The sequence below is a fragment of the Bos indicus genome, chromosome 8 (assembly GCF_029378745.1).
Source record: "Bos indicus isolate NIAB-ARS_2022 breed Sahiwal x Tharparkar chromosome 8, NIAB-ARS_B.indTharparkar_mat_pri_1.0, whole genome shotgun sequence".
In the NCBI taxonomy this organism is placed as follows: domain Eukaryota; kingdom Metazoa; phylum Chordata; class Mammalia; order Artiodactyla; family Bovidae; genus Bos; species Bos indicus.
Genome location: NC_091767.1, coordinates 64,888,992 through 64,916,122, shown reverse-complemented (window position 1 = coordinate 64,916,122; position 27,131 = coordinate 64,888,992). Strand labels below are relative to the sequence as shown.

The window sequence follows — 27,131 nt, the reverse complement described above, 5'->3', positions numbered from 1 at the left end:
AGTGATGTGACCTGATGTATTCCTAAAAGTAAGTCATTATGACTCTTAAGTTCATCTTTTCTACCAATTTCTCTTTTCATCTAAGCCTATGTGGTTGTGTTAGTCACTCAGTCGTGTTCAACTTTTTGCGACCCCATGGGCTGTAGTCCGCCAGGCTCCTTTGCCCATGGGATTCTCCAGGTAAGAATACTGAAGTGGGTGCCACTCCCTTCTCCAGGGGGTCTTACTGACCCAGGAATTGGACCCAGGTCTCTTGGATTGCTGATGGACTCTTTACCATCTGAGCTATCAGGGAAGCCCCTCTGAATGGTATTTTATAAAACTGCATTACTATTTTACTTTCAAAGTTTGTGAATGTTTTACCTTTTAAGAAATAAAACCTATTTGAATTGTTTAGGAAGGGCAGTCAGTTGATTAAAAGTTAAAAATTTGTAGGTTTATCAGAATTGACAGTGTTCTTTTAATTTTGAATCTTAACTGAAATGAATATATTTCCCTACCTTAAAGGTAGAGCAAAACAACACATACAAAGTTTTACATTACAACATATGGCAAATATCCAACATATTAAAAGCTCTGATTTTTACAAACGTTTAGGAGAGTTATTTACTCCATGTCCTAAGTTATCACATAAAAAAACTTTTTACTTCAAAGTAATTAATTACTCTAAGATCTTTCTCCTACTTAATATTCCATTTGTAATAAGAACTCCAACTTCCTTAATAGAATGATAAATAATGATACCTCTTTTCATTAACAGATCAAATGTAAAGCAAAACTTTGTAAATATCACTCAAAATTGACTTTTTAAAGCCATAATTATTGTACTATTAGAGAAGCTTCCAATGCAGTATGCCAGGATGTATAACAAAATGAGGAGGGATTATCATACAAAAATTCTTGATCTAAGAATGAAGGGATGGGAAATGTTTGACATTTTAAGCAAACATAAAAGATTTCCCTCAATGAAAAAAATAATTAAATGTTTAAGTCATTTACGTTTCACTTGAAACCAAACTGCGTATGCATCTTAGTTCAAATGGAGTCTTAGAACAAAGAAATCTGTTCTCTTCCATGGAAAATCCTGCTGTAAACTTACAACTCAGAACATTGCTAATCAATTCAAGGCATGACTAACAAGAAAGGAACCTCTTAATTTCTACAACTTCCGTAATTCATTTATTCCAGCTTGTATTAAAAATCACTATCTCAGTGTTCATCCATTGACTTTGAACTTTTACAAACTACTGTAGACATAATGAGGCAAAACACAGAGAGATTATAGCTGCAGGAAAGACAGCCAAAGAATTCTTACCCTGTCCACTGAAGTCAAAACTGCTATTGTTGTATAATAATCTCAGTTTCACTCACTTGCAAACAACTGCAAGTGTAAAGTCTATGTGGAATATGGAATCACTTAGCAGTGTTATTCAGATTCTATTTTTTTAAAACATTATTGACTATAAACTCAAACATTAAGATATTTTTAGTTGATGTGAAAAGTAAGATTAGCAACATAGACATAAGACTTTTTCCTTCTATGTGTCCAAACTATTCTCACTATACCCTCCCCCATCTTTCTCCACATATCAGGAAGGGCAATGATTCCAGTAAGAATTACAACACAATATTTAAGGAACTTCCACTACATTTTACATTAGGAAAAGTTCCATTTTAAATCTAAGTTAATTCAAAAGCATTTCCTGAATTCTTTCATGTTCCTACAGCTTTATCATACTGAAATTACTTTACTGATCATCTATATAAACCTACCTATCAAGATAAAGTGACTTTGGAGACATGGCTTAACTTAGCTCCAAAGGAGCATTTTTAAGAAAATTAAAGTCAATTCAAAAGACACCTTCTAAGTAATGTATAAAAACATCTACATGATTCACAATGTGTTCAATAACAGTATACATATACCTGTGATAAAATCTAGTATTTCATCAAATTCAACATGCTGGTCTGAAGTTCCCAGCAGTTTTAATGTTGGACTCTTCTTTTGTGAATAGTTGTTTAAAATGTTGTAAGATTCTGTTCCTATTGCACTGGTGAAGTGTGTGAGCTGGATGGGAAGTAAGAAAGACAAAGACAGAGAGAAGCACTGATTTGCTCTATATGACTTGATACACCTTGCTAAATACAAATCAAATTTGGAGGCTCATCACTTCTCTTGGTGGGAAGCAATATGCTAAAAATGAAATTAGATACACAACTGAGACAGAAGGGAGTTTCTCAGATCAAGCAAGATTGGCAGAGAAGATGTGCTTTAGAAACTCTCAGAATCTGGACAAAAGATACAGCAAAATCATCACAGCTTCCCCCTAAACGTAATAGGCTTCTTTCATTCTCCAGAGAACATAAAACATTCTATTCTACTTATTTCTATCTGTAAATGAAAAACTATTTTTGTATTTTGATCTCAGTCATGGAAATGTGGCATTGCTCCTGAATTTCTGCTCTCATGTTTCCAACCAATTTATTTATAATCAGATTGAATTTTTAAAGGAAAAAGCATTTTAAGGCACTTAAATTTCTGTGCAAATCACTTTTCTTTTTTTTTCTGTATAAGCTGTCACTACTGTTATGAATACCAGAAGCAAAAATAGGAAAACAGGGGAAAAAAAAAAAAAAAACCCAGAGAGCACAGGATAAAAACATGTAGGATGACAGAAAAGAGTCTATAGCTAGAAGACCACACATAGAGCAAACCCAGTTCTTTCCCCACTATTAACGTCTTATGTAAATCAGTTATTTCCTTTTCATTATTCTCCTTTCCCACCCTCTCAATTACTTGTTAATATTTATGGATTTAACACAACCTAGTAGAAACTTCATGTTTGGTGAAATACTCAGGCACTGAGTGAGACAGTTAATTTTAACTGCTTAATGTTGGCAATGGATACAAAGTCAAAGCACAATCTGACCAGAAGACTGTTCAGAATTTGAAACTATACACAGTGTTTTAGATTATGAGTTTTTTTAGATGTTTTAGATTATGAGATTCAGGTATCTGATCTCATAAATGGAGTGACTGTTTCAATCAAATCTGCACTAGACGCAGAGATTTAATTTCATAGTTTCTCTCAGTGGCAAGTGATTAGTTCTTTAGCTAATCTGGTGCTCCATGAAATGAGAAGTTTGAGAATCAACAGAGTTGGAAAACAAATTTCACCTGCTATTTCTTCTCCCTCACCCTCTAGCTCTGCCCCAATCTTCTTCACTTTCTCCATATACATGCTTCCTCAAATTTTCCCATCACTTTTTTTTTTTTAAATACCAGTCAGCTACCTACAGAGAAAGTTAATTGCCAGCAAACCGGGTAAGCTGCCTTTTTCTAATAATCACCCAATTCCTCTGATGACACGTTAAACCAAATTTGTTGAGCCCAAGCAATTCTACTAGTAAAAACACAAACAATGCAATAATAAAATGCAAATTCAGGCTAAAATACTTAAATAGAACTCAAAATTTTTGTTTGTGAGGGAATTGCTGGTGATGGGCAATTCAAAACTAAATAGCAGAAGAGACTGATATCAGTGATTCTTTCCAGAAAATCCACCATCTTCACTGTTATTACTACCATCAGAACTGTCAGAGGGTCTGGTAAATAAGATGACTCCTTAATCTCACGGAATTTACAAGGCCCAGTTTCTCTATACATAAACAGAAAGCATAGCTTTATAATTCATAGTTAGAACAGCATTTAGCCACATCATTATGGAGGTGATAATTCTATATGAACACAATGATATAAACAGTAAAAAGAATTCTGCCTAAATACTCTTCAACCAAGGTTGAGTGCTAAGATTTCTTTCTACCCAAAACAATACTTTGGGTAGTGTTGTTAGACAGTGGTTATCTACACAGTGAAGTTACTAGAGCACACCTGAAATTACAAAACTGTCTCTAAAAACATTTTTATTCATTCATACTTATAACACATTTATTAACAGTCCACTATGTGCTAAGTTCTATATACTATATGCTTAGGTACTGAGGAGACCATAAAAGTAAGATTATCCAGAAACTCTGAATAATGGCCTAAATGTTTCTTATATTAAAAAAAAAAAAAAGTCGTGTAAAATTGGATTCATTAGCACTGAAAATATAGTATTAAAACAATCAGGTTTTTCACTGGTGAAAGAAATCAAAGAGGACACTAATAGATGGAGAAATATACCATGTTCATGGATTGGAAGAATCAATATAGTGAAAATGAGTATACTACCCAAAGCAATTTATAGATTCAATGCAATCCCTATCAAGCTACCAACAGTATTCTTCACAGAGCTAGAACAAATAATTTCACAATTTGTATGGAAATACAAAAAACCTCGAATAGCCAAAGCGATCTTGAGAAAGAAGAATGGAACTGGAGGAATCAACCTACCTGACTTCAGGCTCTACTACAAAGCCACAGTTATCAAGACAGTATGGTACTGGCACAAAGACAGAAATATAGATCAGTGGAACAAAATAGAAAGCCCAGAGATAAATCCACACACATATGGACACCTTATCTTTGACAAAGGAGGCAAGAATATACAATGGATTAAAGACAATCTCTTTAACAAGTGGTGCTGGGAAAACTGGTCAACCACTTGTAAAAGAATGAAACTAGAACACTTTCTAACACCATACACAAAAATAAACTCAAAATGGATTAAAGATCTAAACATAAGACCAGAAACTATAAAACTCCTAGAGGAGAACATAGGCAAAACACTCTCCGACATACATCACAGCAGGATCCTCTATGACCCCACCTCCCAGAATATTGGAAATAAAAGCAAAAATAAACAAATGGGACCTAATTAACCTTAAAAGCTTCTGCACATCAAAGGAAACTATCAGCAAGGTGAAAAGACAGCCTTCAGAATGGGAGAAAATAATAGCAAATGAAGCAACTGACAAACAACTAATCTCAAAAATATACAAGCAACTCCTACAGCTCAACTCCAGAAAAATAAATGACCCAATCAAAAAATGGCCCAAAGAACTAAATAGACATTTCTCCAAAGAAGACATACAGATGGCTAACAAACACATGAAAAGATGCTCAACATCACTCATTATCAGAGAAATGCAAATCAAGACCACTATGAGGTACCATTTCACACCAGTCAGAATGGCTGCGATCCAAAAGTCTACAAATAATAAATGTTGGAGAGGGTGTGGAGAAAAGGGAACCCTCTTACACTGTTGGTGGGAATGCAAACTAGTACAGCCACTATGGAGAACAGTGTGGAGATTCCTTAAAAAACTGGAAATAGAACTGCCTTATGATCCAGCAATCCCACTGCTGGGCATACACACTGAGGAAACCAGAAGGGAAAGAGACACGTGTACCCCAATGTTCATCGCAGCACTGTTTATAATAGCCAGGACATGGAAGCAACCTAGATGTCCATCAGCAGATGAATGGATAAGAAAGCTGTGGTACATATACACAAGGGAGTATTACTCAGCCATTAAAAAGAATTCATTTGAATCAGTTCTAATGAGGTGGATGAAACTGGAGCCTATTATACAGAGTGAAGTAAGCCAGAAGGAAAAACACCAATACAGTATACTAACGCATATATATGGAATTTAGAAAGATGATAACAATAACCCTGTGTACGAGACAGCAAAAGAGACGCTGATGTATGGAAAAGTCTTATGGACTCTGTGGGAGAGGGAGAGGGTGGGAAGATTTGGGAGAATGGCATTGAAACATGTAAAATATCATGTATGAAACGAGATGCCAGTCCAGGTTCAATGCACGATACTGGATGCTTGGGGCTAGTGCACTGGGACGACCCAGAGGGATGGTATGGGGAGGGAGGAGGGAGGAGGGTTCAGGATGGGGAACACATGTATACCTGTGATGGATTCATTTTGATATTTGGCAAAACTAATACAATTATGTAAAGTTTAAAAATAAAATAAAATTAAAAAAAAAAAAAAAACAATCAGGTTTTGGAGCCAGGGAGTGATACAGGAGCCTCCTACTTTCTAGGTAAATAAAAAGAGGAAAACTGATCAGATGTAACATCTCTCAGATTGTATTCTAATTTGTAATTTATTTATTGTTGTCCTCAGACGCTTTGAGATATCATGGACTGAAGCTTGCCAGGCTCCACTGCCCATAAGATTCTCCTGGCAAGAATACTGCCATGTGTGCATGTTAAGTTGCTTCAGTCATGTCCGACATTTTGCGACCCTGGGGACTATGTACCACCAGGCTCCTCTGTCCATGGTATTCTCCAGGCAAGAATACTAGATTGGGTTGCCATGCCCTCCTGCAGAGGATCTTTCCAACCCAGGATCTGAACCCACGTCTCTTACATCTCGTGCACTGGCAGGTGAATTCTTTACCACTAGGGCCACCTGGGAAACCCAACATTAGAAAAACTAATATTATGGCATCCAGTCCCATCACTTCCTGGCAAATAAAAGGGGGAAAAAGTGGAAGCAGTGACAGATTTTATTTTCTTGGGCTCAAAAATCACTGTAAATGGTGACCACAGCCATGAAATTATGACGCTTACTCTTAGAAGGAAGACTATGACAAACAGGGCTTCCCTGATAGCTCACATGGTAGATTCTACCTGCTATGTGGGGGACCTGGGTTCAATCCCTGGGTTGGGAATATCCCCTGGAGAAGGGAACAGTAACCCACTCTAGTATTCTTGCCTAGAGAATTCCATGGACAGAGGAGCCTGGCAGACCACAGTCCATGGGGTCGCAGAGTCAGACACAACTAAGTGACTAACATATGTGTGTGTGTGTGTGTGTATGACAAACCTAGACAGCATATTAAAAAGCAGTGCCATAACTTTTTCCAGTAGTTATATACAGATGTGAGAGTTGGACCATAAAGAAGGCTGAGCACCAAAGAATTGATGCTTTCAAACTGTGGTGCTGGAGAAGACTCTTGACAGACTCTTGGACTGCAAGGATATCAAACCAGTCAGTCTTAAGGGACATCAACCCTGAATATCATTGGAAGGACTGATGCTGAAGTTGAAGATCCAATACTTTGGCCACCTGATGCAAAGAGCCAACTCAGTGGAAAAGACCCCACTCACTGGAAAAGACCCTGATGCTGGGAAAGATAGAAGACAAAAGGAGAAGGGGATGGCAGAGGATGAAATAGTTAGAAAGCATCACTGACTCAATGGACATCAATTTGAACAAATTCCAGGAGATAGTGGAAGACAGAGGAGCCTGGGCAGCTGCAGTCCATGGGGTTGCAAAGAGTTGGACACTACTTAGCAACTGAACAACAACAATTTATTTATACCCCATCTTTTCCATAAAGTTTTAAGGTGGCTTAGAACATGTATAAAATATAACAGGATGCATAAATTAAAAAGAGAAATTCAAAAGAAAAACAAGGGCAGTAATTACAAAATCAAGCCAGGAAAATTCAAAATTTAGGCTTTTGGCAGTTAAAAAATTTATATTTAAGTATTCTAGTAAACTTCCCTGGTAGTGCAGCTGATAAAGAATCCGCCTGCAATGCAGGAGACCCCATTTCGATTCCTGGGTCAGGAAGATCCACTGGAGAGGGACAGGCTACCCACTCCAGTATTCTTGGGTTTCCCTGATGGCTCAGTCAGTAAAGAATCCGCCTGCAATGCGGGAGGCCTGGGTTTGATCCCTGGGTTAGGAAGATCCTTGGAGAAGGGAACAGCTACTCACTCCAGTATTCTGGCCTGGAGAATTCCACAGACAGAGGAGCCTGGCAGGCTACAGTCCATGGGGTCACCAAGAGTCAGACATGACAGCAACTTTCACTTTCTTTCACATTCTAGTAAACAACTCAAGCAGAGAAACTTTGTTAGTTATGCCATTCAGTATCTATAAGAATAAAAAAGATTAACTGCTTTGAAGTAGTACTAATTAAACCAATAATTTTTTTCAGGTTTCTTTATACATACATTGTTTAATGTAATCAACAATTATCAATTACATCCTTAGAGGAGCTATAATGACAGGTTTTACTGGCTCTTCCTTACAGTATCACTTCATAAAAATTAATGGTGTGACCCCCAATGCAGATTTTTATGGGAGATAGATCTGACATGCCCTCTGAAAACTAGAATGCCTCAGAAAGAAGCATGCCTGGCTAGGCTGCCCCTGTACCTGGAGATGAGGGAGAAGTACTCTGCAAATCAGGATGACATTCTCCTTAGGAAATATTTTAAAACTTATTTTTAATATGTGAACAAGTAGGTACTTGAAGCCTTTATGTTTCACACTATACAGCATAGCCTCTATTTTTTTTAATCCTATAAAATGTTCTGGAGAAAAGAATGGCAACCCACTCCAGTATTCTTGTCTGGAGAATTCCATGGGTAGAGGAGACTGATGGGCTACAGTCTACAGGGTCACAAAGAGTCAGACACGACTGAGCAACTAATACACATGAAATGTTTGGGATACGCATTTCCAGTCACACTCAGGGTCCAAGAATTCAGCATACTGAACTAGGAGGTATCCCTGGAAATTTATATATAATTTGCAAATCTACAATATCAGTACAAGGAAGTGAACTCAATTAACTGCATTAAAATACTACGATCAAGAATAAGACTTAGTACATTACCGCCAACAGTCATGGATCTGGTCAAAGAAGGCTGTAAAAAAGTTTCTTCATCATTAAATTGTTCCTTAAGTTCTTCTACAGATTCCAGATGGAGTTGGAGAAATTCTGCTGTTGCCGCTGATGCTTCTTCTTTAACAGGATCTATCATTCTCTTCAGAAGTCCTAGGTCATCCTTTCGCACTTTCAAGCAAAGCTTCTCCATTTCTCGGATATTGGAGCGGAGTTGCTGTAAAAGAAAAAAATATCGTTAAAGCTACCATCTCTTAATATAAAATATCTTTACATTCAGAGCCAATCTGTGATAATGGCTTTGAATGGAAATGATTACAAGTATTCTTTAGAGCAGACAGTATTAATTAGTACTTTTCTATTTTTTATATCTCTGGCCAAATCCAGCTTCTTTAGAACTCACATCCTCATATTCTGAATTTAGCATTTATCCTTCATTAAATGTAATTATTACAAAGGTAACAAATATTCTTCATAAAAAATGAAACACTGCAGAAACACATCAAGAAAAACAATGATTTCCTCACTTCATCAAGCCTACCACTTCTTTTAACCCAGTCTTTCTGCATACTTCAATCTGCTCATACAAATATTAGCATATATAGACCTTTTCACAAAAAATGAATTGTAGATTATGCAGAATAATCTATAACTGACAAACTTTCACTCCCCAACTTAACAATATCATAATGGATATCCTTCCTGGTCAATGACTGTACCATATTCCATTGTATTGATATAATATAATTTACTCAGTCACTCTTCCAGTGATCAATAGTCTTTCATGTCGTTTCCAGTTTTTAGCTATTACAAACTATGAAACAAATGTACTAGACTATAAATCCTGATCGCAGGAGACATGAGTTTGATCCCTGGGTCAGGAAGATCCCCTCAAGAAGGGAATGGATACCCACTCCAGTATCCTTGCTGGGATAATCCCATGGACAGAGGAGCCTGGCAGGCACAGTCTATGGGGTCACAAAGAGTCAGACATGACTGAGGATGCATGCACATAAATCCTAATAAATAGTAACAGTATATATTAGTATTCTAGTATATAGTATTATACTATATTTTGTAGGAATGATTCCCCAAAGTTAGACTACTTATTCAGAGGATAATATGCATTTTTATTTCAAAAACTATTACCAGTTTTTCCCTGAAAGGCTTAACAATTCACACTACCACTAATGTCTGAGTTTCCATTTCCCCATATACTGCCAGTACTATGTGTTATCTCGCTGTTTTATTTGAATTTCTGAGTGAAGTTGTTAGATTTTTATGAAATGCTTTTCTCTCTTTTAAAAATCGCCTATTGGCATAATCATAAATTTTCCTCTAATGTGTTGATATAATGAATTATGGGCAAATTTCATGGTATAGAGCCATTTGAATATTTCTGAGATAGACCCTCCCTGGTCAATACATACAATTTTTTAATACACTGTGGGATTCAATTTGCTAATACTTTATTTGAAATTTTAGTACGTGTGGAGTATGTGAATGTGTATATGTGTGCACAAATTCATACATGACCAGTGTGTGTGTCTATACTAACTTCACTAGGTTTAAACTCACTCTAACAGGCTGTGCTACCTTCATAAAATAAACCAGGGAGCTTTTAATCTTTTTCAATGGTCTATACTTGGAAAACATAAAATTCAATTTTTCTTTTACAATTAAACAGAACTTGTAAGAATGATCTATTTGTGCATGTGTGCTCAGTAGCTCAATTGTGCCTGACTCTTTGCAACTCCATGGACTATAGCCTGCCAGGCTCCTCTGTCCATGGAATTTCCCAGGCAAGAATACTGGAATGATCTATATATGATGCTTATTTTAATTTTTTAATTTTTTTAAATTTTATTTTTAAACTTTACAATATTGTATTGGTTTTGCCAAATATCGAAATGAATCCGCCACAGGTATACATGTGTTCCCCATCCTGAACCCTCCTCCCTCCTCCCTCCCCCTACCATCCCTTGCAGATCTCTATTCATATATTTTAAATTATTTTCCCCTAATGTACTTTCACAGACATGAATGCAAATCCTGCACAGTAGACAGAACAAAAAGTATTGATTCCTTTAATGTTTCAAGTGCCTACTTTCAGTGAGGTGATATAGTCCATATAATTACATTTCACATTATTACACACAGAGAAATCAAAACAAAATTTGTTCAGGATTTACTTAATTATCTACCAGCAAAGCTGAGGTTAAAACCCAGGTATTCGTATAAGTGAGCAACCTTTCCATTAAACTATAAACATAATTCCTAGCTATTTGACACCTTAATACAATCTAAAGTATCTATTGCACTATATTAAAATTAAAGCCAATCCTGAAAAAAAAAAAAACAGTTTAGCTACACTAAAGCATCTTATAAGATTTTCTGGGTGAATCAAAAAGTTGTACCTCTATCCTATCATGACTTTATATTTCTTTTATATCCACTCTTACCTTTCCAATGTGAACTGGAAAAACTAAAGATACATGATATTAAGCATTTTACATGTAAAAATCATAGAACTCTAAGGGGCTTATAAGATCATCCATTCAACCTCACAATTTTACAGTAAGGAAACCAGAACCCAATTGAACACAGTGGCAGAATTAGGATTAGGTCCAGTTCTCAAGCCCTGGAACAATATTGTTCACCACATACCACCCCTTGGCTGTGTGATTCTTTCCTACACTACAGTTACAAAGCTTGGTTAAATGCTACATGGTTCACAGAAGTATGTTAGGTAATATTAGTTTGGAGAAGCTTCCGGAAGTTTCTGCAGCTAATGAGCATTTGCCTGTGACATATTCTCTCTCTTCTACAGAATTTGTACGATGTTACATCCCCAGCCAAAAATACAGTGTCAGACTTTAAGAATTCTGTTACTATGGGTGAAGGGAAAATGTTAAGGGGGACGTTTTTAAAAATCCAATATGACTGGGTAAGGTGTGCTGTAAGTTCATAATTTTAAGACAGTTGTTTTTTTAAAAAAAAAAGAATGAAAAGAAAGGCATGTGAATAAGGATGAACACAAAAGAGTGATGTGAAAGAAGAACCATGTATGTAAGAGCCCAGAATGAGCGGAGGCTGGTGAAAAATGTTAAGAATGATAAAAAAGATTTAAAAAACATGTAGAGCAAGAGGAACAAGAAAGAAGGTTTAGGCCTACTGCTTGGGGCAGATGGTATAATGTTAGCAGATGACACAGAGAAAGCAGAACTACTTAGCTCCTATTTTGCTTTTGATTCTCCATTAAGAATATTCAAAACTGAAAGGGGCATAAGAAACATGCTCAAAGGAAACTTGAAACATCTCACTGTAAGGATCTATACAGGCTTCATGACAGAGGTGAAATTTGAGCCATTCTTGATGACTAATATTAAAAAATAGAATAAATCAGAAAAAGATAAAGGTGGAGTGGGAATACTGTATTTCATCAATTTTAGGGCACATCTTTCCAACATCTCTGAAACTGGAATATATCTTAAAAAGAGATGGTTTAAAAAAAAGCATATTTAACTGGCAGCACTTTATCCCTCTTAGAGGAAAATACTGGTCTATCTTACAAGCAAAGTTGCCTTAGATTTAATTTGCTCCCTGAGGTTCTACAGTACCTACTCCAATCAGAGTAGAAGCATAGATACCAAACGTATTTTTTAAAAAAGGTGGGGGGGTGGTGGGCAGGAATCCTAAATCCTGACTAATCAGCTCACAAATATTTCAAGTCAAAATTTAAGTTTAAATTCCTCTGAATTTCTAATAACCTAAAAAGAATTTATCTCCTAATCACATTCATTTTAGAGTCTACTCTTCTTAAGATACCTGGCCTTGCTTCTGTCTAATCTTTTCTGTTTTTCCTATTTTTTATCTACTATCCTCATTTCTCCCTATATCTTCCTCATTCCCTCTCTTTTCTACTGCCTTTCCCTTGTAATTTTTCTTTAAAAAAATTAAAAAGTAGCTCAAGTATCCTGTATTTCTCCTAGTATTAATAAAAGCCATATATTACTTCTACCAGTTCCATGCCTGACTTTCTTTGTATTTATGCTACCTATGGAACTGGGACAGACTCTCTGTAGAGCAGTTTCTTTCCAAATGTGGTCTGACATCTACTGAATCAGAATCTTTAAAGTGAGTCCCAGAAATCTGTGTTCTCAACAAGCTCTGCATCATCACTGCTGACCAAGTTTCTATAAAAGCCAAGTTAATGTTCTTCGTTGAATTATTAGAGTAGTAACAATTTCAACTTTTCACTTAGTTTCAAAATTTGATCACAAACTCTTTCTTATTCTTAACAATTTCTTATTCCAAATAATAAAACCGTTAAACCTATTCTTTTGCTTTGGCCAACCCCAGTACCTGCAGTTTCAAAACATAACAGATAGACTTCTGTCTCTGCAGAGTTTGTCAAACAGAGTACTGAAGAGGAAAGAGCTGTACAGAAAAAGAACGCTGGAGATATGAAGGGTAATCCTCGAGTATTTGACAAAGAACTGATTAGAACATTTATGTGGGGAAACCATCCAAGGCTGGAGAAAAAAACCATCTAAAAAGATTAGAAGCAACAGTGCTCAGCACTCATTCAAAGCTGCCAAGTGTCCCACCAGATAAACTGGAAAAACTCTTAATTCATAGGGCATTTGGTAGAATACTCAGAAAGGTTTTTACTTCAGTCATGGAAAAATAAGTAGCCCTAGACCAAGCATTGTTCCAATCAAGCTTTTAATAAAACATAAAGTAAGGATCAGAGAAGGCAATGGTACCCCACTCCAGTACTCTTGCCTGGAAAATCCCCTGGATGGAGGAGCCTGGTGGGCTGTAGTCCATGGGGTCGGTAGAGTCAGACACGACTGAGCGACTTCACTTTCACTTTTCACTTTCATGCACTGGAGAAGGAAATGGCAACCCACTCCAGTGTTCTTGCCTGGAGAATCCCAGGGACGGGGAAGCCTGGTGGGCTGCCGTCTCTGGGGTCGCACAGAGTCGGACACGACTGAAGCGACTTAGCAGCAGCAGCAGCAAAGTAAGGATCCTTTTGATCCAAAAGGATCAAACTCTTTCCAAGTAACCTATGTGCCATAACAAAGCTCAAAGGAGTTACAGGAATATAAAATTATCTAGCATCCAGTCATGAAAAGGTAACCCAAGCAAAGACTATTACACATACAAAGAGGGAGAAAAACATGGCCAATAAAGACAATAATAATCAGGTGAAACTGACCCAGAAATTACAATTAGCAGAGAAGCATATAGAAAGTATTATAATTGTATTTCATGTGTTTAAAAAGTTAAGCAGAGACATGGAAGATATTAATCCCAAATCAAAATTCTAGAATAGAAAATTATAATAAGAGATGAAAAATACACTGAATAGATTAACAGTAGATTAGACATGGCTGCTACTAATACTAGTGAACATGAAGGCATAGAAATAGAAAATATATAAAATGAAACACACACAGAAAACAGGATGCAAAAAATTTAAAAGAGCATCAGTGAGCTGTGAGCTAACTTCAAGTAGCATAGTATATATATAATTAGAGTCTCTGAAGGAGAACAGAGGTAGGAAGGGACAGAAAACTATTTTAAGACATAATGGCAAAAAAATTTCCAAATTTGATGCAAACTATAAAATAGGAGATGCAAGAAGCTCAACAAATTTGAAGCACAATAAAAATGAAGAAAACTCCACCAAGGCTCATTATAATCAAAGCGCTCAAAACCACAGATAAAATGAATGCTGTGAAAGTACCGAGAGAAAAGACACATGTTACATATAGAGGAATAAAGATAAAAATAAAACAGATTTATCACTGAAAACAATGCAACTGAAAAGACAGTTGAACATCTTTGAAGTACTGCAGGAAAAACACAATGCAGAATTCTATATACAGCAAAATTCCTTTTGAAAACAAAGGCCAGATGAAGACTCTTCAGATATATACACAAAGGTATTTAACAACAGCAAAACTGCACTCTAAAAAAATGTTAAAGGAAGCCTTTCAGGCAAAAGGAAAATTATACCATATAAAAATATGGGCTTAGTTTTGGCCACAGCAATCAGAGCAGAAAAAGAAATAAAAGGAATCCAGATTGGAAAAGAAGAAGTAAAACTCTCACTGTTTGCAGATGACATGATCCTCTACATAGAAAACCCTAAAGACTCCACCAGAAAATTACTAGAGCTAATCAATGAATATAGTGAAGTTGCAGGATATAAAATCAACACACAGAAATCCCTTGCATTCCTATACACTAATAATGAGAAAACAGAAAGAGAAATTAAGGAAACAATTCCATTCACCATTGCAACGAAAAGAATAAAATACTTAGGAATATATCTACCTAAAGAAACAAAAGACCTATATATAGAAAACTATAAAACACTGGTGGAAGAAATCAAAGAGGACACTAATAGACGGAGAAATATATCATGTTCATGGATTAGAGAATCAATATAGTGAAAATGAATATATTGCCCAAAGCAATCTATAGATTCAATGCAATCCCTATCAAGCTACCAACAGTATTTTTCACAGAGCTAGAACAAATAATTTCACAATTTGTATGGCAATACTAAAAACCTTGAATAGCCAAAGCAATCTTGAGAAAGAAGAATGGAACTGGAGGAATCAACCTGCCTTACTTCAGGCTCCGCTACAAAGCCACAATCATCAAGACAGTATGGTACTGGCACAAAGACAGAAATATAGATCAATGGAACAAAACAGAAAGCCCAGAGATAAATCCACGCACCTATGGACACCTTATCTTTGACAAAGGAGGCAAGAATATACAATGGAGAAAAAACAATGTCTTTAATGAGTGGTGCTGGGAAAACTGGTCAACTACTTGTAAAAGAATGAAATTAGAACACTTTCTAACACCATACACAAAAATAAACTCAAAATGGATTAAAGATCTCAACGTAAGACCAGAAACTATAAAACTCCTAGAGGAGAACATAGGCAAAACACTCTCTGACATACATCACAGCAGGATCCTCTATGACCCACCTCCCAGAATATTGGAAATAAAAGCAAAATAAACAAATGGGACCTAATTAAAAGCTTCTGCACAACAAAGGAAACTATAAGCAAGGTGAAAAGACAGCCTTCAGAATGGGAGAAAATAATAGTAAATGAAGCAATGGACAAATAATTAATATCAAAAATACACAAGCAACTCCTACAGCTCAATTCCAGAAAAATAAATGACCCAATCAAAAAATAGGCCAAAGACCTAAACAGACATTTCTCCAAAGAAGACATACAGATGGCTAACAAACACATTAAAAGATGCTCAACATCACTCATTATCAGAGAAATGCAAATCAAAACTACAGTGAGGTTTCACATCATTTCACACCAGTCAGAATGGCTGCGATCCAAAAGTCTACAAGCAATAAATGCTGGAGAGGGTGTAGAGAAAAAGGAACCCTCTTACACTGTTGGTGGGAATGCAAACTAGTACAGCCACTATGGAGAACAGTGTGGAGATTCCTTAAAAAATTGGAAATAGAACTGCCATACGACCCAGCAATCCCACTGCTGGGCATACACACCGAGGAAACCAGAATTGAAAGAAACACGTGTACCCCAATGTTCATCACAGCACTGCTTATCATAGCCAGTACATGGAAGCCACCTAGATATCCATCAGCAGACGAATGGATAAGAAAGCTGTGGTACATATACACAATGGAGTATTACTCAGCCATTAAAAAGAATACATTTGAATCAGTTCTAATGAGGTGGATGAAACTGGAGCCTATTATACAGAGTGAAGTAAGCCAGAAAGAAAAACACCAATACAGTATACTAATGTATATATATGGAATTTAGAAAGATGGTAACAATAACCCTGTATGAGAGACAGCAAAAGAGACACAGATGTATAGAACAGTCTTTTGGACTCTGTGGGAGAAGGTGAGAGTGGGATGATTTGGGAGAATGGCATTGAAACATGTACAGTATCATATGTGAAACGAATCGCCAGTCCAGGCTCGATGCATGATACAGGATGCTCAGGGCTGGTGCACTGGGATGACCCAGAGGGATGGTATGGGGAGGGAAGTGGGAGGAGAGTTCAGGATAGGGAACACGTGTACACCCGTGGCGGATTCATGTTGATGTATGGCAAAACCAATAAAATGTAAAGTAATTAGCCTCCAATTAAAATAAATAAATTTATATTTTAAAAGCTTTTAATAAAATAAAAATATGGGTTTACATAAAGGCATTAAGCACACCAAAAATGGAAATAACAGAAGTAAATAAATAAGATTCCCCACCCCCACTTAATATCTAAATCACTTGAAAAAGATAACTATTTAAACATTATGAAATATATAACATATGTATCAGTATAAGTAAAATATATGACAACAGCAGCATAAAGACTGGGAGGGGAGGCCATCATTTAAAAATCTACAAACATGCTGGACAAGATGTGGAGAAAAGAGAACTTGCCTACACTGTTAGTGGGAATGTAAATTGGTGCAGCCACTATGGAGAACAGTATGGAGATTCAGTTTCTGTTTTGTATCAAATTCAGTTCAGTTCAGTCGCTCAGTCATGTCCGACTCTTTGCAACCCCATGAACTGCAGCATGCCAGGCCTCCCTGTCCATCACCAACTCCCGGAACTCACTCAAACCCATGTCCATCGAGTTGGTGATGCCATCCAGCCATCTCATCCTCTGTCATCCCCTTCTCCTCCTGCCCTCAATCTTTCCCAGCATCAGGGTCTTTTCAAATGAGTCAGCTCTTTGCATCAGATGGCCAAAGTATTGAAGTTTCAGCTTCAACATCAGTCCTTCCAATGAACACCCAGGACTGATCTCCTTTAGGATGGACTGGTTGGATGTCCTTGCAGTCCAAGGGACTCTCAAGAGTCTTCTCCAACACCACAGTTCAAAAGCATCAATTCTTCGGTGCTCAGCTTTCTTTATAGTCCAACTCTCACATCCATACATGACCACTGGAAAAACCATAGCCTCAACTAGATGTATTGAATTGACTCAGTATTTCTCATTCCATTTATCTTCTTTCTTGTCTTGCTAGCTATAACTTTGTTATTTTAGGGTTTATAGTACACTGATTATAGTTTATCTTCAAGTAAGATTCTACTACTTAAGAAATTTACAATGTAAATATCATTAGTCAAATGAAATTAAAATGACAATGAGATTCCACTACAGACCTATAAAAAGTGGCTAAAATTAAAAAGGTTAAACATATCAAGTGTTGGCAAGCATATGAAGGAACTGTTAGGAGTTTAAAGTGCTACAATTATTTTGGAAAACAGTTTGGCGGTTCTTAAAAAGGTAAAGAATATGACCCAGTCATTCTATTCATAAGTATTTATCCAAGAGAAATAAAATTCTTTGTACATACAAAGTCTTACATTCAAACATTCATAGTAGACTTATTTGTAGTAGCCAAAAACTAGAAATACCGAAATGTCCATCAACAGATGAATAGATAAACAAACTGTGGTAGATCCATACAATATAGTATCTACTCAACAATCAAAAGTGGTGAAGTTTATTTGTGTCGAACTGTCCTAGGGTCAGCAGCATTGGGACCAGGAGGCCAGATAACCACGTCAGCTGCAACTGTGGATGCAGCCAATGTGGCCTCCTTGTCGGGGCCCAAAGAAATGAGTTTGGAGAAACCAAAGAACTAGAGAGGACTGGAGAAAGAAGGAGGATCTAGAAGAACAGCGAAAATTGGGCAATGCCCCTGCAGAAGTTGATGAGGAAGGAAAAGATATCAATCCTCATATTCCTCAGTTTATTTTTTCAGTGCCATGGTATGTTGCTCCATCAAAAATGCCTACTCTAAAGCACCAGAGACCACAGCCAGAGAAACAAAAGCAGTATAGGCCCATCTGGAGAATGGTACAAGAGGGGTGTAAAAGAGAATTCCATAACTACTAAATATCAAAAAGGAAAATGTGAAAACTGTAGAGCCATGACACACAAAAAGAAAGACTGTTTTGAGAGACCTAGGTGAGTTGGAGCAAAATTTACGGACACTAATATAGCTCCAGATGAACATGTCCAGCCTCAGCTAATGTTTGACTACGATGGGAAGAGCGATCAGTGGAATGGCTACAATCCAGAAGAACATATGAAAATTGTAGAAGAGTTTATTTTGGGGGGCTCCAAAATCACCACAGATGGTGACTACAGCCAGGAAATTAAAAGACACTTACTCCTTGGAAGGAAAGTTATGACCAACCTAGATAGTATATTGAAAAGCAGAAATATTGCTTTGCCAACAAAGGTCCATCTAGTCAAGGCTATGGTTTTTCCAGTGGTTATGTATGGATGTGAGAGTTTGACTATAAAGAAAGCTGAGCACCGAAGAATTGATGCTTTTGAACTGTGGTGTTGGAGAAGACTCTTGAGAGTCCCTTGGACTGCAAGGACATCCAACCAGTCCATTCTAAAGGAGATTAGTCCTTGGTGTTCACTGGAAGGACTGATGCTGAAGCTGAAACTCCAATACTTTGGCCACCTCATGTGAAGAGTTGACTCATTGGAAAAGACCCTGATGCTGGGAGGGATTGGGGGCAGGAGGAGAAGGGGACGACAGAGGATGAGATGGTTGGATGGCATCACCGACTCAACGGACATGGCTTTGGGTAGACTCTGGGAGTTGGTGATGGACAAGGAGGCCTGGAGTACTGCAGTTCATGGGGTTACAAAGAGTTGGACACAACTGAGTGACTAAACTCAACTGAACTGAAGCCAAAGTTGACCTAGCAAAGTGAACGCTGAATGCCCAAAATCTTCAAGAAGAATTAGCCTCAGAAAAATTAGTGGAACAGGCTAATTCTCTAAAACATCAGTGGGGAGAAGAAGAAATGAATTCTCAGATGGAAAAAGATCATAACAGTGAAGATGAGGATGAAGATAAATACGCAGATGATATTGACATGCCTGGACAGAATTTTGACTTTAAGAGATGAATTACTGTCAGAATCTCAGGATTCGAGAATGTATTGCAAAATATTTGTGAAATTCAGATCCAAATTCTACTTACTGTGATCCCAAAACTGGAGGAATGAGAGAAAATCCCTTTGTGAATTCAGGAAAGAATCCAGATGAAGTCAGCTATGCAGGAGATAACTTCATTAGATACACAGGTGATACCATTTCAATGGCTCAGACCCAACTGTTTGCTTGGGAAGCCCATGACAAGGGGTGTGAAGTGCATCTACAAGCAGAGCCTACAAAACTAGAGCTCTTGTATGCGTCCTTCAAAGTCAAGAAAGAAGACTTCAAAGAACAGCAGAAAGAAAGCATCCTGTAAAAGCATGGCAGTCAAGAACACTTGGATGCTCCTCCAGCCAAATTGCTTTTAGCTCAGACTGAAGACTATGTGGAATACTCACACTGCTGCTGCTGCTGCTAAGTCACTTCAGTTGTGTCCGACTCTGTGCAACCCCATAGATGGCAGCCCACCAGGCTCCCTCGTCCCTGGCATTCTCCAGGCAAGAACACTGGAGTGGGTTGCCATTTCCTTCTCCAATGCATGAAAGTGAAAAGTGAAAGTGAAGTCACTCAGTTGTGTCGACTCTTCGCGACCCCATGGACTTCAGCCTTCCAGGCTCCTCCATCCATGGGATTCTCCAGGCAAGAGTATTGGAGCAGGGTGCCATTGCCTTCTCCACTCAAGGCACTGGACAGTCATAAAAGGACAGGAGTGAGCTGTCACCTGCTCCAAGTACGAGGAAGATGTGAAGATCAACAATCATACACATATCTGGGAATCTTACTGGAAAGAAGGCCAATGGGGATACAAATGCTGTCATTCTTTTTTCAAGTATTCCTATTGTACTGCAGAAGCTGGGAATGAGATTGCTAATTCAGAGGAATGTACTATAAATGATGCAACTGGAGAAGAATCTGTGAAAAAAACTTCAAATCCTCATGGAGATGCATCAGGAAAAACTAAAAGAGGAGAAAAAGAAGAAGAAAAAGGCACTGAATGCAGAGAAGGCCCATCTTCTTCACGTCAAGGAGATCATGCAGATCGATGAGAGGAAGCGACCTTCAAACAGCACATATGAAACTCAGGAACCCACTTGAAGAGGAAATGGAGGCCTACAGAATGAAACGTCAGAGGCCAGATGACCCCATGGCCTCCTTCCTTGGACAGTAGTAACTCGTCACTGATGGTGACCCAAGATAGACTCTACTGATACATTCTTTTAGATTCTTGCTGTTGATTATCAATGGAAAAATCCATATCTATTCTCGTTAAAGTCAGGAAGCAAGGAAACTGCCTGACCTTAATAAAGCATCCAGAAGTCTCATAGTAAATTCTTTCCTTTACACAGTGAAGAACAAAGAAGAAATAAAGTGGTACATTAAGTGCAGGTTAAGATTTTATTTGAGATTTTATATTAGTGATGTGGCAAAAGGTCTTAGTTCTCCACCTATCATGAATATCTTCTCAACATTTATTTATTGTTTCAAACTTTATTTCCTCAGTTTTTATGGCCCTTTATGTAGTGTTAGGACTCATTATGAAGGCAATTAGTTACTCTTTCTTGAAACAAGGACTTCATTTTTTTTAATTAGTAGTAACTATAACTGTAGTTGTTTGATAATCATTTCTTTTTGCCTTCTCAGATTTTTCTGATCTGAAGCTGATAACCTATCTTGAGCTTTGGGTTACTGGAAGGAAATCTGTAGAACATGTGAATAACTTTATCCCTGATGTCAATCTGTGTAGTAACAATTCTGTTTTTCCACTTGGTTATAAAATTTTGATTTTCAAAATATTTCCTTGTATCTTATACTCAGAACTAAATGTGTTAGCCTTCGAATGGGGAAAAAAAATGTTTTTCACCCTTGAGTCACTGATCAGTCCTAAGTCTTTTACAATTCTGGACAGGGGTATTCAGACACCGAAACCCTCTCCTTTATCACAGAGGATATGGTTTGTGATACTAATTACTATTTTAATTGTGACTGCCTTTATATAACAATCATGAATATTAGGTTTTTTAAAGATTGTAGAGTATCTGTTGTACCTAATCTTTATAGCCAGCAGGTGTCTCTTGGTAAAATTTGCTCAAAGTGAAACCTGAAGTTGAAGGTTTCTTCAAAATATTACAAGTATAGCCTGTAGGGCTATTAGTGACTGAGAATGACATGATTTTTTAGCTTCTTCTAATAACACGTGAAGATAATACTGACAGAATGGGATCAGTGAAAACAACCTGTTTAAAACCCCTGACACAATGTATACATTGACTTTGAACAGTTCACTGGCTTTTCCAAACTACCAAAACCCACTAGAATATTGCATTAAATTAACATCTCAAAAATACTGCTGATGGCAAAGTAACTATATCAAACTGTCAAGTACTGTGGATATACATTGAATCTAAATTCAGACCAGTATGAAATTATAACAGTGATGCAAACAGATCTAATTCTTACCTACTTTAAGAATGTCAAATTTTATGTTTTCATATTCCTACCTTAATATAGGCTGGTTCAACATAAAATCTGATATTAGTGTCTATTTTGTATTTTATTTATCTTTTGTTAATAAAGATATATAATTGAAAATAAAAACAAAAGTGGTGAAGTACTGATACACAATACAACATGGATGAACTTCAAAATATACATGCAAAGTGAAAGTGAAAGAAACCAGACAAAAAAGAAGTATATACTATATGCTTCTATTTATAGAACATTCTAGAAAATTCAAACTAATGCATCATGACAGAAAGCAGGTCAGTGGTTGCTCGGGTAGTAGGAGTGTATGTGCATGTGGGAGGATGGAGGAGGAGGAAGTCAGAAGGAGGGTTACCAGGGGGTATAAGGAAACTTTTGGGAGCAATAGATATATTTTCATTATCTGGATTCTGGTGAAGGGGTCACGGTATCTTGATTGTGGGGACGGTCTCATGGTGTGTATATATATCAAAACTTATCAAATTGTATACTTTATCAAATGTCAATTATACCTCAAGAAAGCTATTTGGAAAAAAAGCAGAAACAAAGATGCAAAACAATATCATATATTATTTATATATGCTGCTGACAAGTCCTCAGTTGTGTCCAACTCTCTGCAGCCCCGTGGACTGCAGCCGTCCAGGCTCCTCTGTCCATGGGATTTTTCCAAGCAAGAATACTGGAGTGGGTTGCCATTTCCTTCTCCAGGTATTTATATACAGTTATATGCAGAAAAATGGCAAATACTTAAAACAAGGGAAAAGATTTCCTTCAGATGCAGACAGGAACAAAGTAAATGGAATCAAGGAAGGGTACACAACTGACTTCAGTGGTATTTCTAAATTTTTCTTTCAAAAAAAATGGGAAGAAAGTGGGGCAAAATGTTAAGAGTTGACAAAGTTAAGTGATGAGTACATAAATGTTATATTTTCGTTATTTCCTTTCCTACATTTTTATATATTTGAGATGTGTGTAACTTCTCAAAATGGTGTTTCAATGTTAAATTTGTTGTCAGGATAGTTCCTTATTCCTCTGTCAAGCTTTTAAGTCCAGAACCATTTCCCAGGGCTACAGAAAGTATATAAAAATTAACATACCAGGCCTCTGACATTCTACACAAATTGTCTGTACATGAGTGTTTCTGCATTTTTCTAAAAAGCAGACCCATAGTACCCTGATTATTTTATTAGCCACCTATCTGGCATTCTTGCTTCAAACCTTGATCCCATAGAATCTATCCTGCTCATAATAGTCAAGGTGATCTTTTAAATCATATCACATTATCATAGGCTCAGAACTTTAAGTTACCACATCCTGCAAGGCCTTCCCTAATTAGAGACAGCTGATCTCTCTGACCTCATCTCTTGGGCTCACATCAACCACACTAACCTCCTTATTACTCCCTGAATATGCCACACATCCTCTCACCTCAGAGTCTTCACATTGGGTTTCCCTTATGCCTTTACTTCCTTCAGGTCTCAGCTCAAATTTCATTAGAAACCTTCCACAACCATTCTTTATACAAAAGAACACTCATCATCTCCAGCAATTTTTGTTCCTTTTAACCAGCCTTTGCTTTTACTTCAAGGTACTTACAATCATCTAAATATTTATTTTAAAAATATGTCTGTTTTCTTCATTTCTACCCCCAACATATAAGTTCAATGAGAAAAGAATTTTCTTCTGTTTTGCTCACAGCTGTATCTCCAGTGGCTTGAACAGTATCTGTGGTAGTGGTTTAGTGGCTAAGTCATGTCTTGTAACTGCATGGACTGTAGCACACCAGGCTCCTCTGTCCATGGGATTTCCCAGGCAAGAATACTGGAGTGAGTTGCCATTTCCTTCTCCAAGGGATCTTTCCAACCTAGGGACTGAACCCAAGTCTCCTGCATTACAGGTGGATTCTTTACCACTGAGCCACCAGGGAAGCCCTGGAATAGTATCTAGGACATAGTAAATATTCAAGTATTTCTGTTCTCCTAATAATCAGGTTCTCCCAATAATCTCCTGAAAATATAATAAATAATAGTATGCCAAGTTCTGAAAATATGCAAAACTATCAAGTTTGATAAATGGTACTATAATCAAAGAAATAAGTTTTTTTAAAAAGTATACCAACTCAGTAATTAAAACATTTTGCAGTAAGCAAGTAGTAGTAAACTGCAAACTATGGCCAAATTTTCAGTAAAGTAAAGGTGACATCTCTCTCTCTCTAGTTCTGCATCTAAATTTAGTAACTAGTTACGGCTTTTTCCCTTCTCCCAGAAATATCCTGAAATTTCTGTCTATAGATTAAAAGATATATTTAAATGTATACTTATCTATACTGATAATTGTAAAAAGTAATTATTCTGAGTTAATTAAAATTCTGAAAAATGGCTAATTATGTATTTAATGATTAAAACAAGAGAGGCTATGCATATATTTGCCTTTGTTAAATATTGATTTAAGGATTTCTAATGTGTTTTTATAACATGTAATTTTGAGAGCAAATTGTACACAGCAGAAAACATTTGGTATCATAATAATTAATCTGATTTCTTTACAAACATAAAGCACAAGTCCACTGGGAAACATTTAAACAACTTAGAGTAAACACATTCTAGATGTCATACAATTTATTATTAAGGACCCCAGAGCCATAACTATTTAATTAAAACAAATCTGGACTATCCCTTGCTTGTATTACCTAACTATTACATTAAGGTATTAATAGTAGTTAATGACTTCACACGTCTTTCAGTATCAAAAGGCACCAAAAAGATTACATATAGCTTAAAATACATTACATGAACCACCAAAAGGAATAAAAACCAAAGGAGAAAAGGGCCTCCATTCATTTACTCAACAAATATATAATAAAGACCTACTATGTATTAAGTGCAGTATTCCTGAGAATATTCCTGGATTAGTCCATCTACCTGAGTTAATATTAAAAATAATTCCAGATTGGACCCCTGTCCTTCAACTTATGACAGTCTTGTGCTTTAGACAAACACCGGTTTCTCTATTCTTCAGCCTTCTTTAATCTGAAAAATGAGAATAATACTGCCCTTATTCAGCATCCAAATAGCTGGCATTCTATCGCTTACTGGTCTCCAGAATATATTTGACAATTAGTCACATACTGACTTATGATACTTCTTTTCCTAAAGCTTTAAATTATTATTTAATATAATTGGACATAAGATCTATATATGAAAATTAACTATATTTCTATATATACCACCAAAAGTTAGAAAACATAATTTAAAAGAAGGACAATGTTTCACACCTCCCTCAAACTCAAAGACACACCCTAAAACAATAAAGTATTTAAGAACAAATTAATGAAGTAGATTGAAATAGACAAAATTAAGTGTAAGTCCTGTATTCCGGTCACCTGTTGCTGCATAACAAATTCCTCCTAAAACCACCACTTAATTTTGCTAATGATTTTGCAGACCAGACATTGAAGAAATCAGCTGAAGAGTTCTTCCCTGGGGTCACTCATCTAACTGAGTCAGGCATTGGCTGAAGTTGTATTCATTTGAAGGCTCAACTGCACTGATGTCCAAGATGGCTCACTCATGTGGCTAGCACTTGAGGCTGCAAATTCCTAAGAGCTCAGTTGTGGCTGTGGATATCTCCTGCATGGAGGTCTTCAGATATCTGGATGTTTCACATATGGCTAATTTCCTCCAGTGCAAGCATCCTCAGAGAACCACTGGGAGCTATTTGGCTTTTTCTAATCTAGCCTCAGAAGTCTAGTGGCATTACTTCTACCTCAGGTCAGATTCAAAGGGAGGGGAATGAGACTCCACCTGTTGGTGAGGAGTAACAAGGTCATACTGTAGAAGACCATGTAGGATGATAAAAACCTTGGTAGATATCTTGATAGACTGTACAATCTACAACAATCTTATGCATAAAACTATGAAGATACATATATAATAAAGAAGTTGTAAACAAGTACAAGAATATCATATATTTATAGGTAGGAAAACTGGACATTTTAAATATGTCAATTTTCTCTAAGTAGATGAACAAATCTAATGTGATTCCCATATTTCCAACAAGATTGTGTATAAACTTTGAAAAGCAGATTGCAAATTTTATATGGATTACCAAATGGCCAAGTATAGCCAAACCACTCCTGGGAAGGAAAAATAAGGTAACCGTATTGTCCTACTAGATTTGATATAACAAGGCTGTCTTAACATAGTGTGGACCTTGATGGAGAAATAGACAAAGAGAAGAGAAAGACCAGAGAGAGACTCATGCATATATGGAACTGCAGTATGTAACTAACACTGCAGAAATCTGTTAATAATGAAAGACAACTTGTTTTCCAAATGCAATAATATTTTACTTATATCTACCTCATAACAGGTGGATTAACAACTTAAATGTTAAAAGCAAAATATTTAAAATATTCAATAGAAAATATAGGGAAGTATCTTCTTGATCTTAGGACACAGAACATTCCCTGAACAAGATAGCAAAAGCATGAACCACAAGAGAAAAGATTGATAAATAAAGACTGACACATTTAAATTAAGAGCTCCTTTTCAACAAAGACATTGTAACAAAAGTAAAAAGATAGTTCTTACTGTACAAATCTAATAATGATAAATCTTGAAAATTCAGAGTAACTGTTCATGAAATTGCTTATCTAAAAATGTTTTACACAAACTAGCAAAGAACGAGCTTATACAAAAAATGCAAGGCATATATGAATAAAACTAAGCCAATACTTACATCTAAAAACAGTTTAAATCTCATTATTTTAATGGTACACATAAAACTTCTATGCCAGATGGAGATCAATAATGTAAATATATATATATATACTTTAAAAAATCAGTAAACAAACACTTTGACCCTACCACTGTCTCAAGAAAGTCATAAGTGATTTTTAATAACATGTTAAACAGTGAAGATGGTAAGAAACAAAAGTCATAATAATCTCATTGACATTAACATGCACAGTACCATTCCATAAACTCTGAATCTTGCTGAGCAGCTGGCACTCTGAGATACACAA

General features: G+C 36.6%; 1 protein-coding gene and 1 pseudogene across 6 annotated transcripts in view; one reads left to right on the top strand and one right to left on the bottom strand.

Annotated features, from left to right (window-relative positions):
• STX17 (syntaxin 17) overlaps positions 1–27,131 on the bottom strand; it is a 74,479-nt gene that overhangs the window by 19,423 nt on the left and 27,925 nt on the right. For all 6 annotated transcript variants that reach the window (XM_070794839.1, XM_070794837.1, XM_070794840.1 and 3 more), the window contains one exon: positions 8,603–8,828. In XM_070794839.1, coding sequence (XP_070650940.1) covers positions 8,603–8,828 — 226 coding nt within the window. The remainder of the gene's footprint in view (positions 1–8,602; positions 8,829–27,131) is intronic.
• LOC109553275 (pre-mRNA-splicing factor SLU7-like) lies at positions 10,522–20,858 on the top strand (annotated as a pseudogene).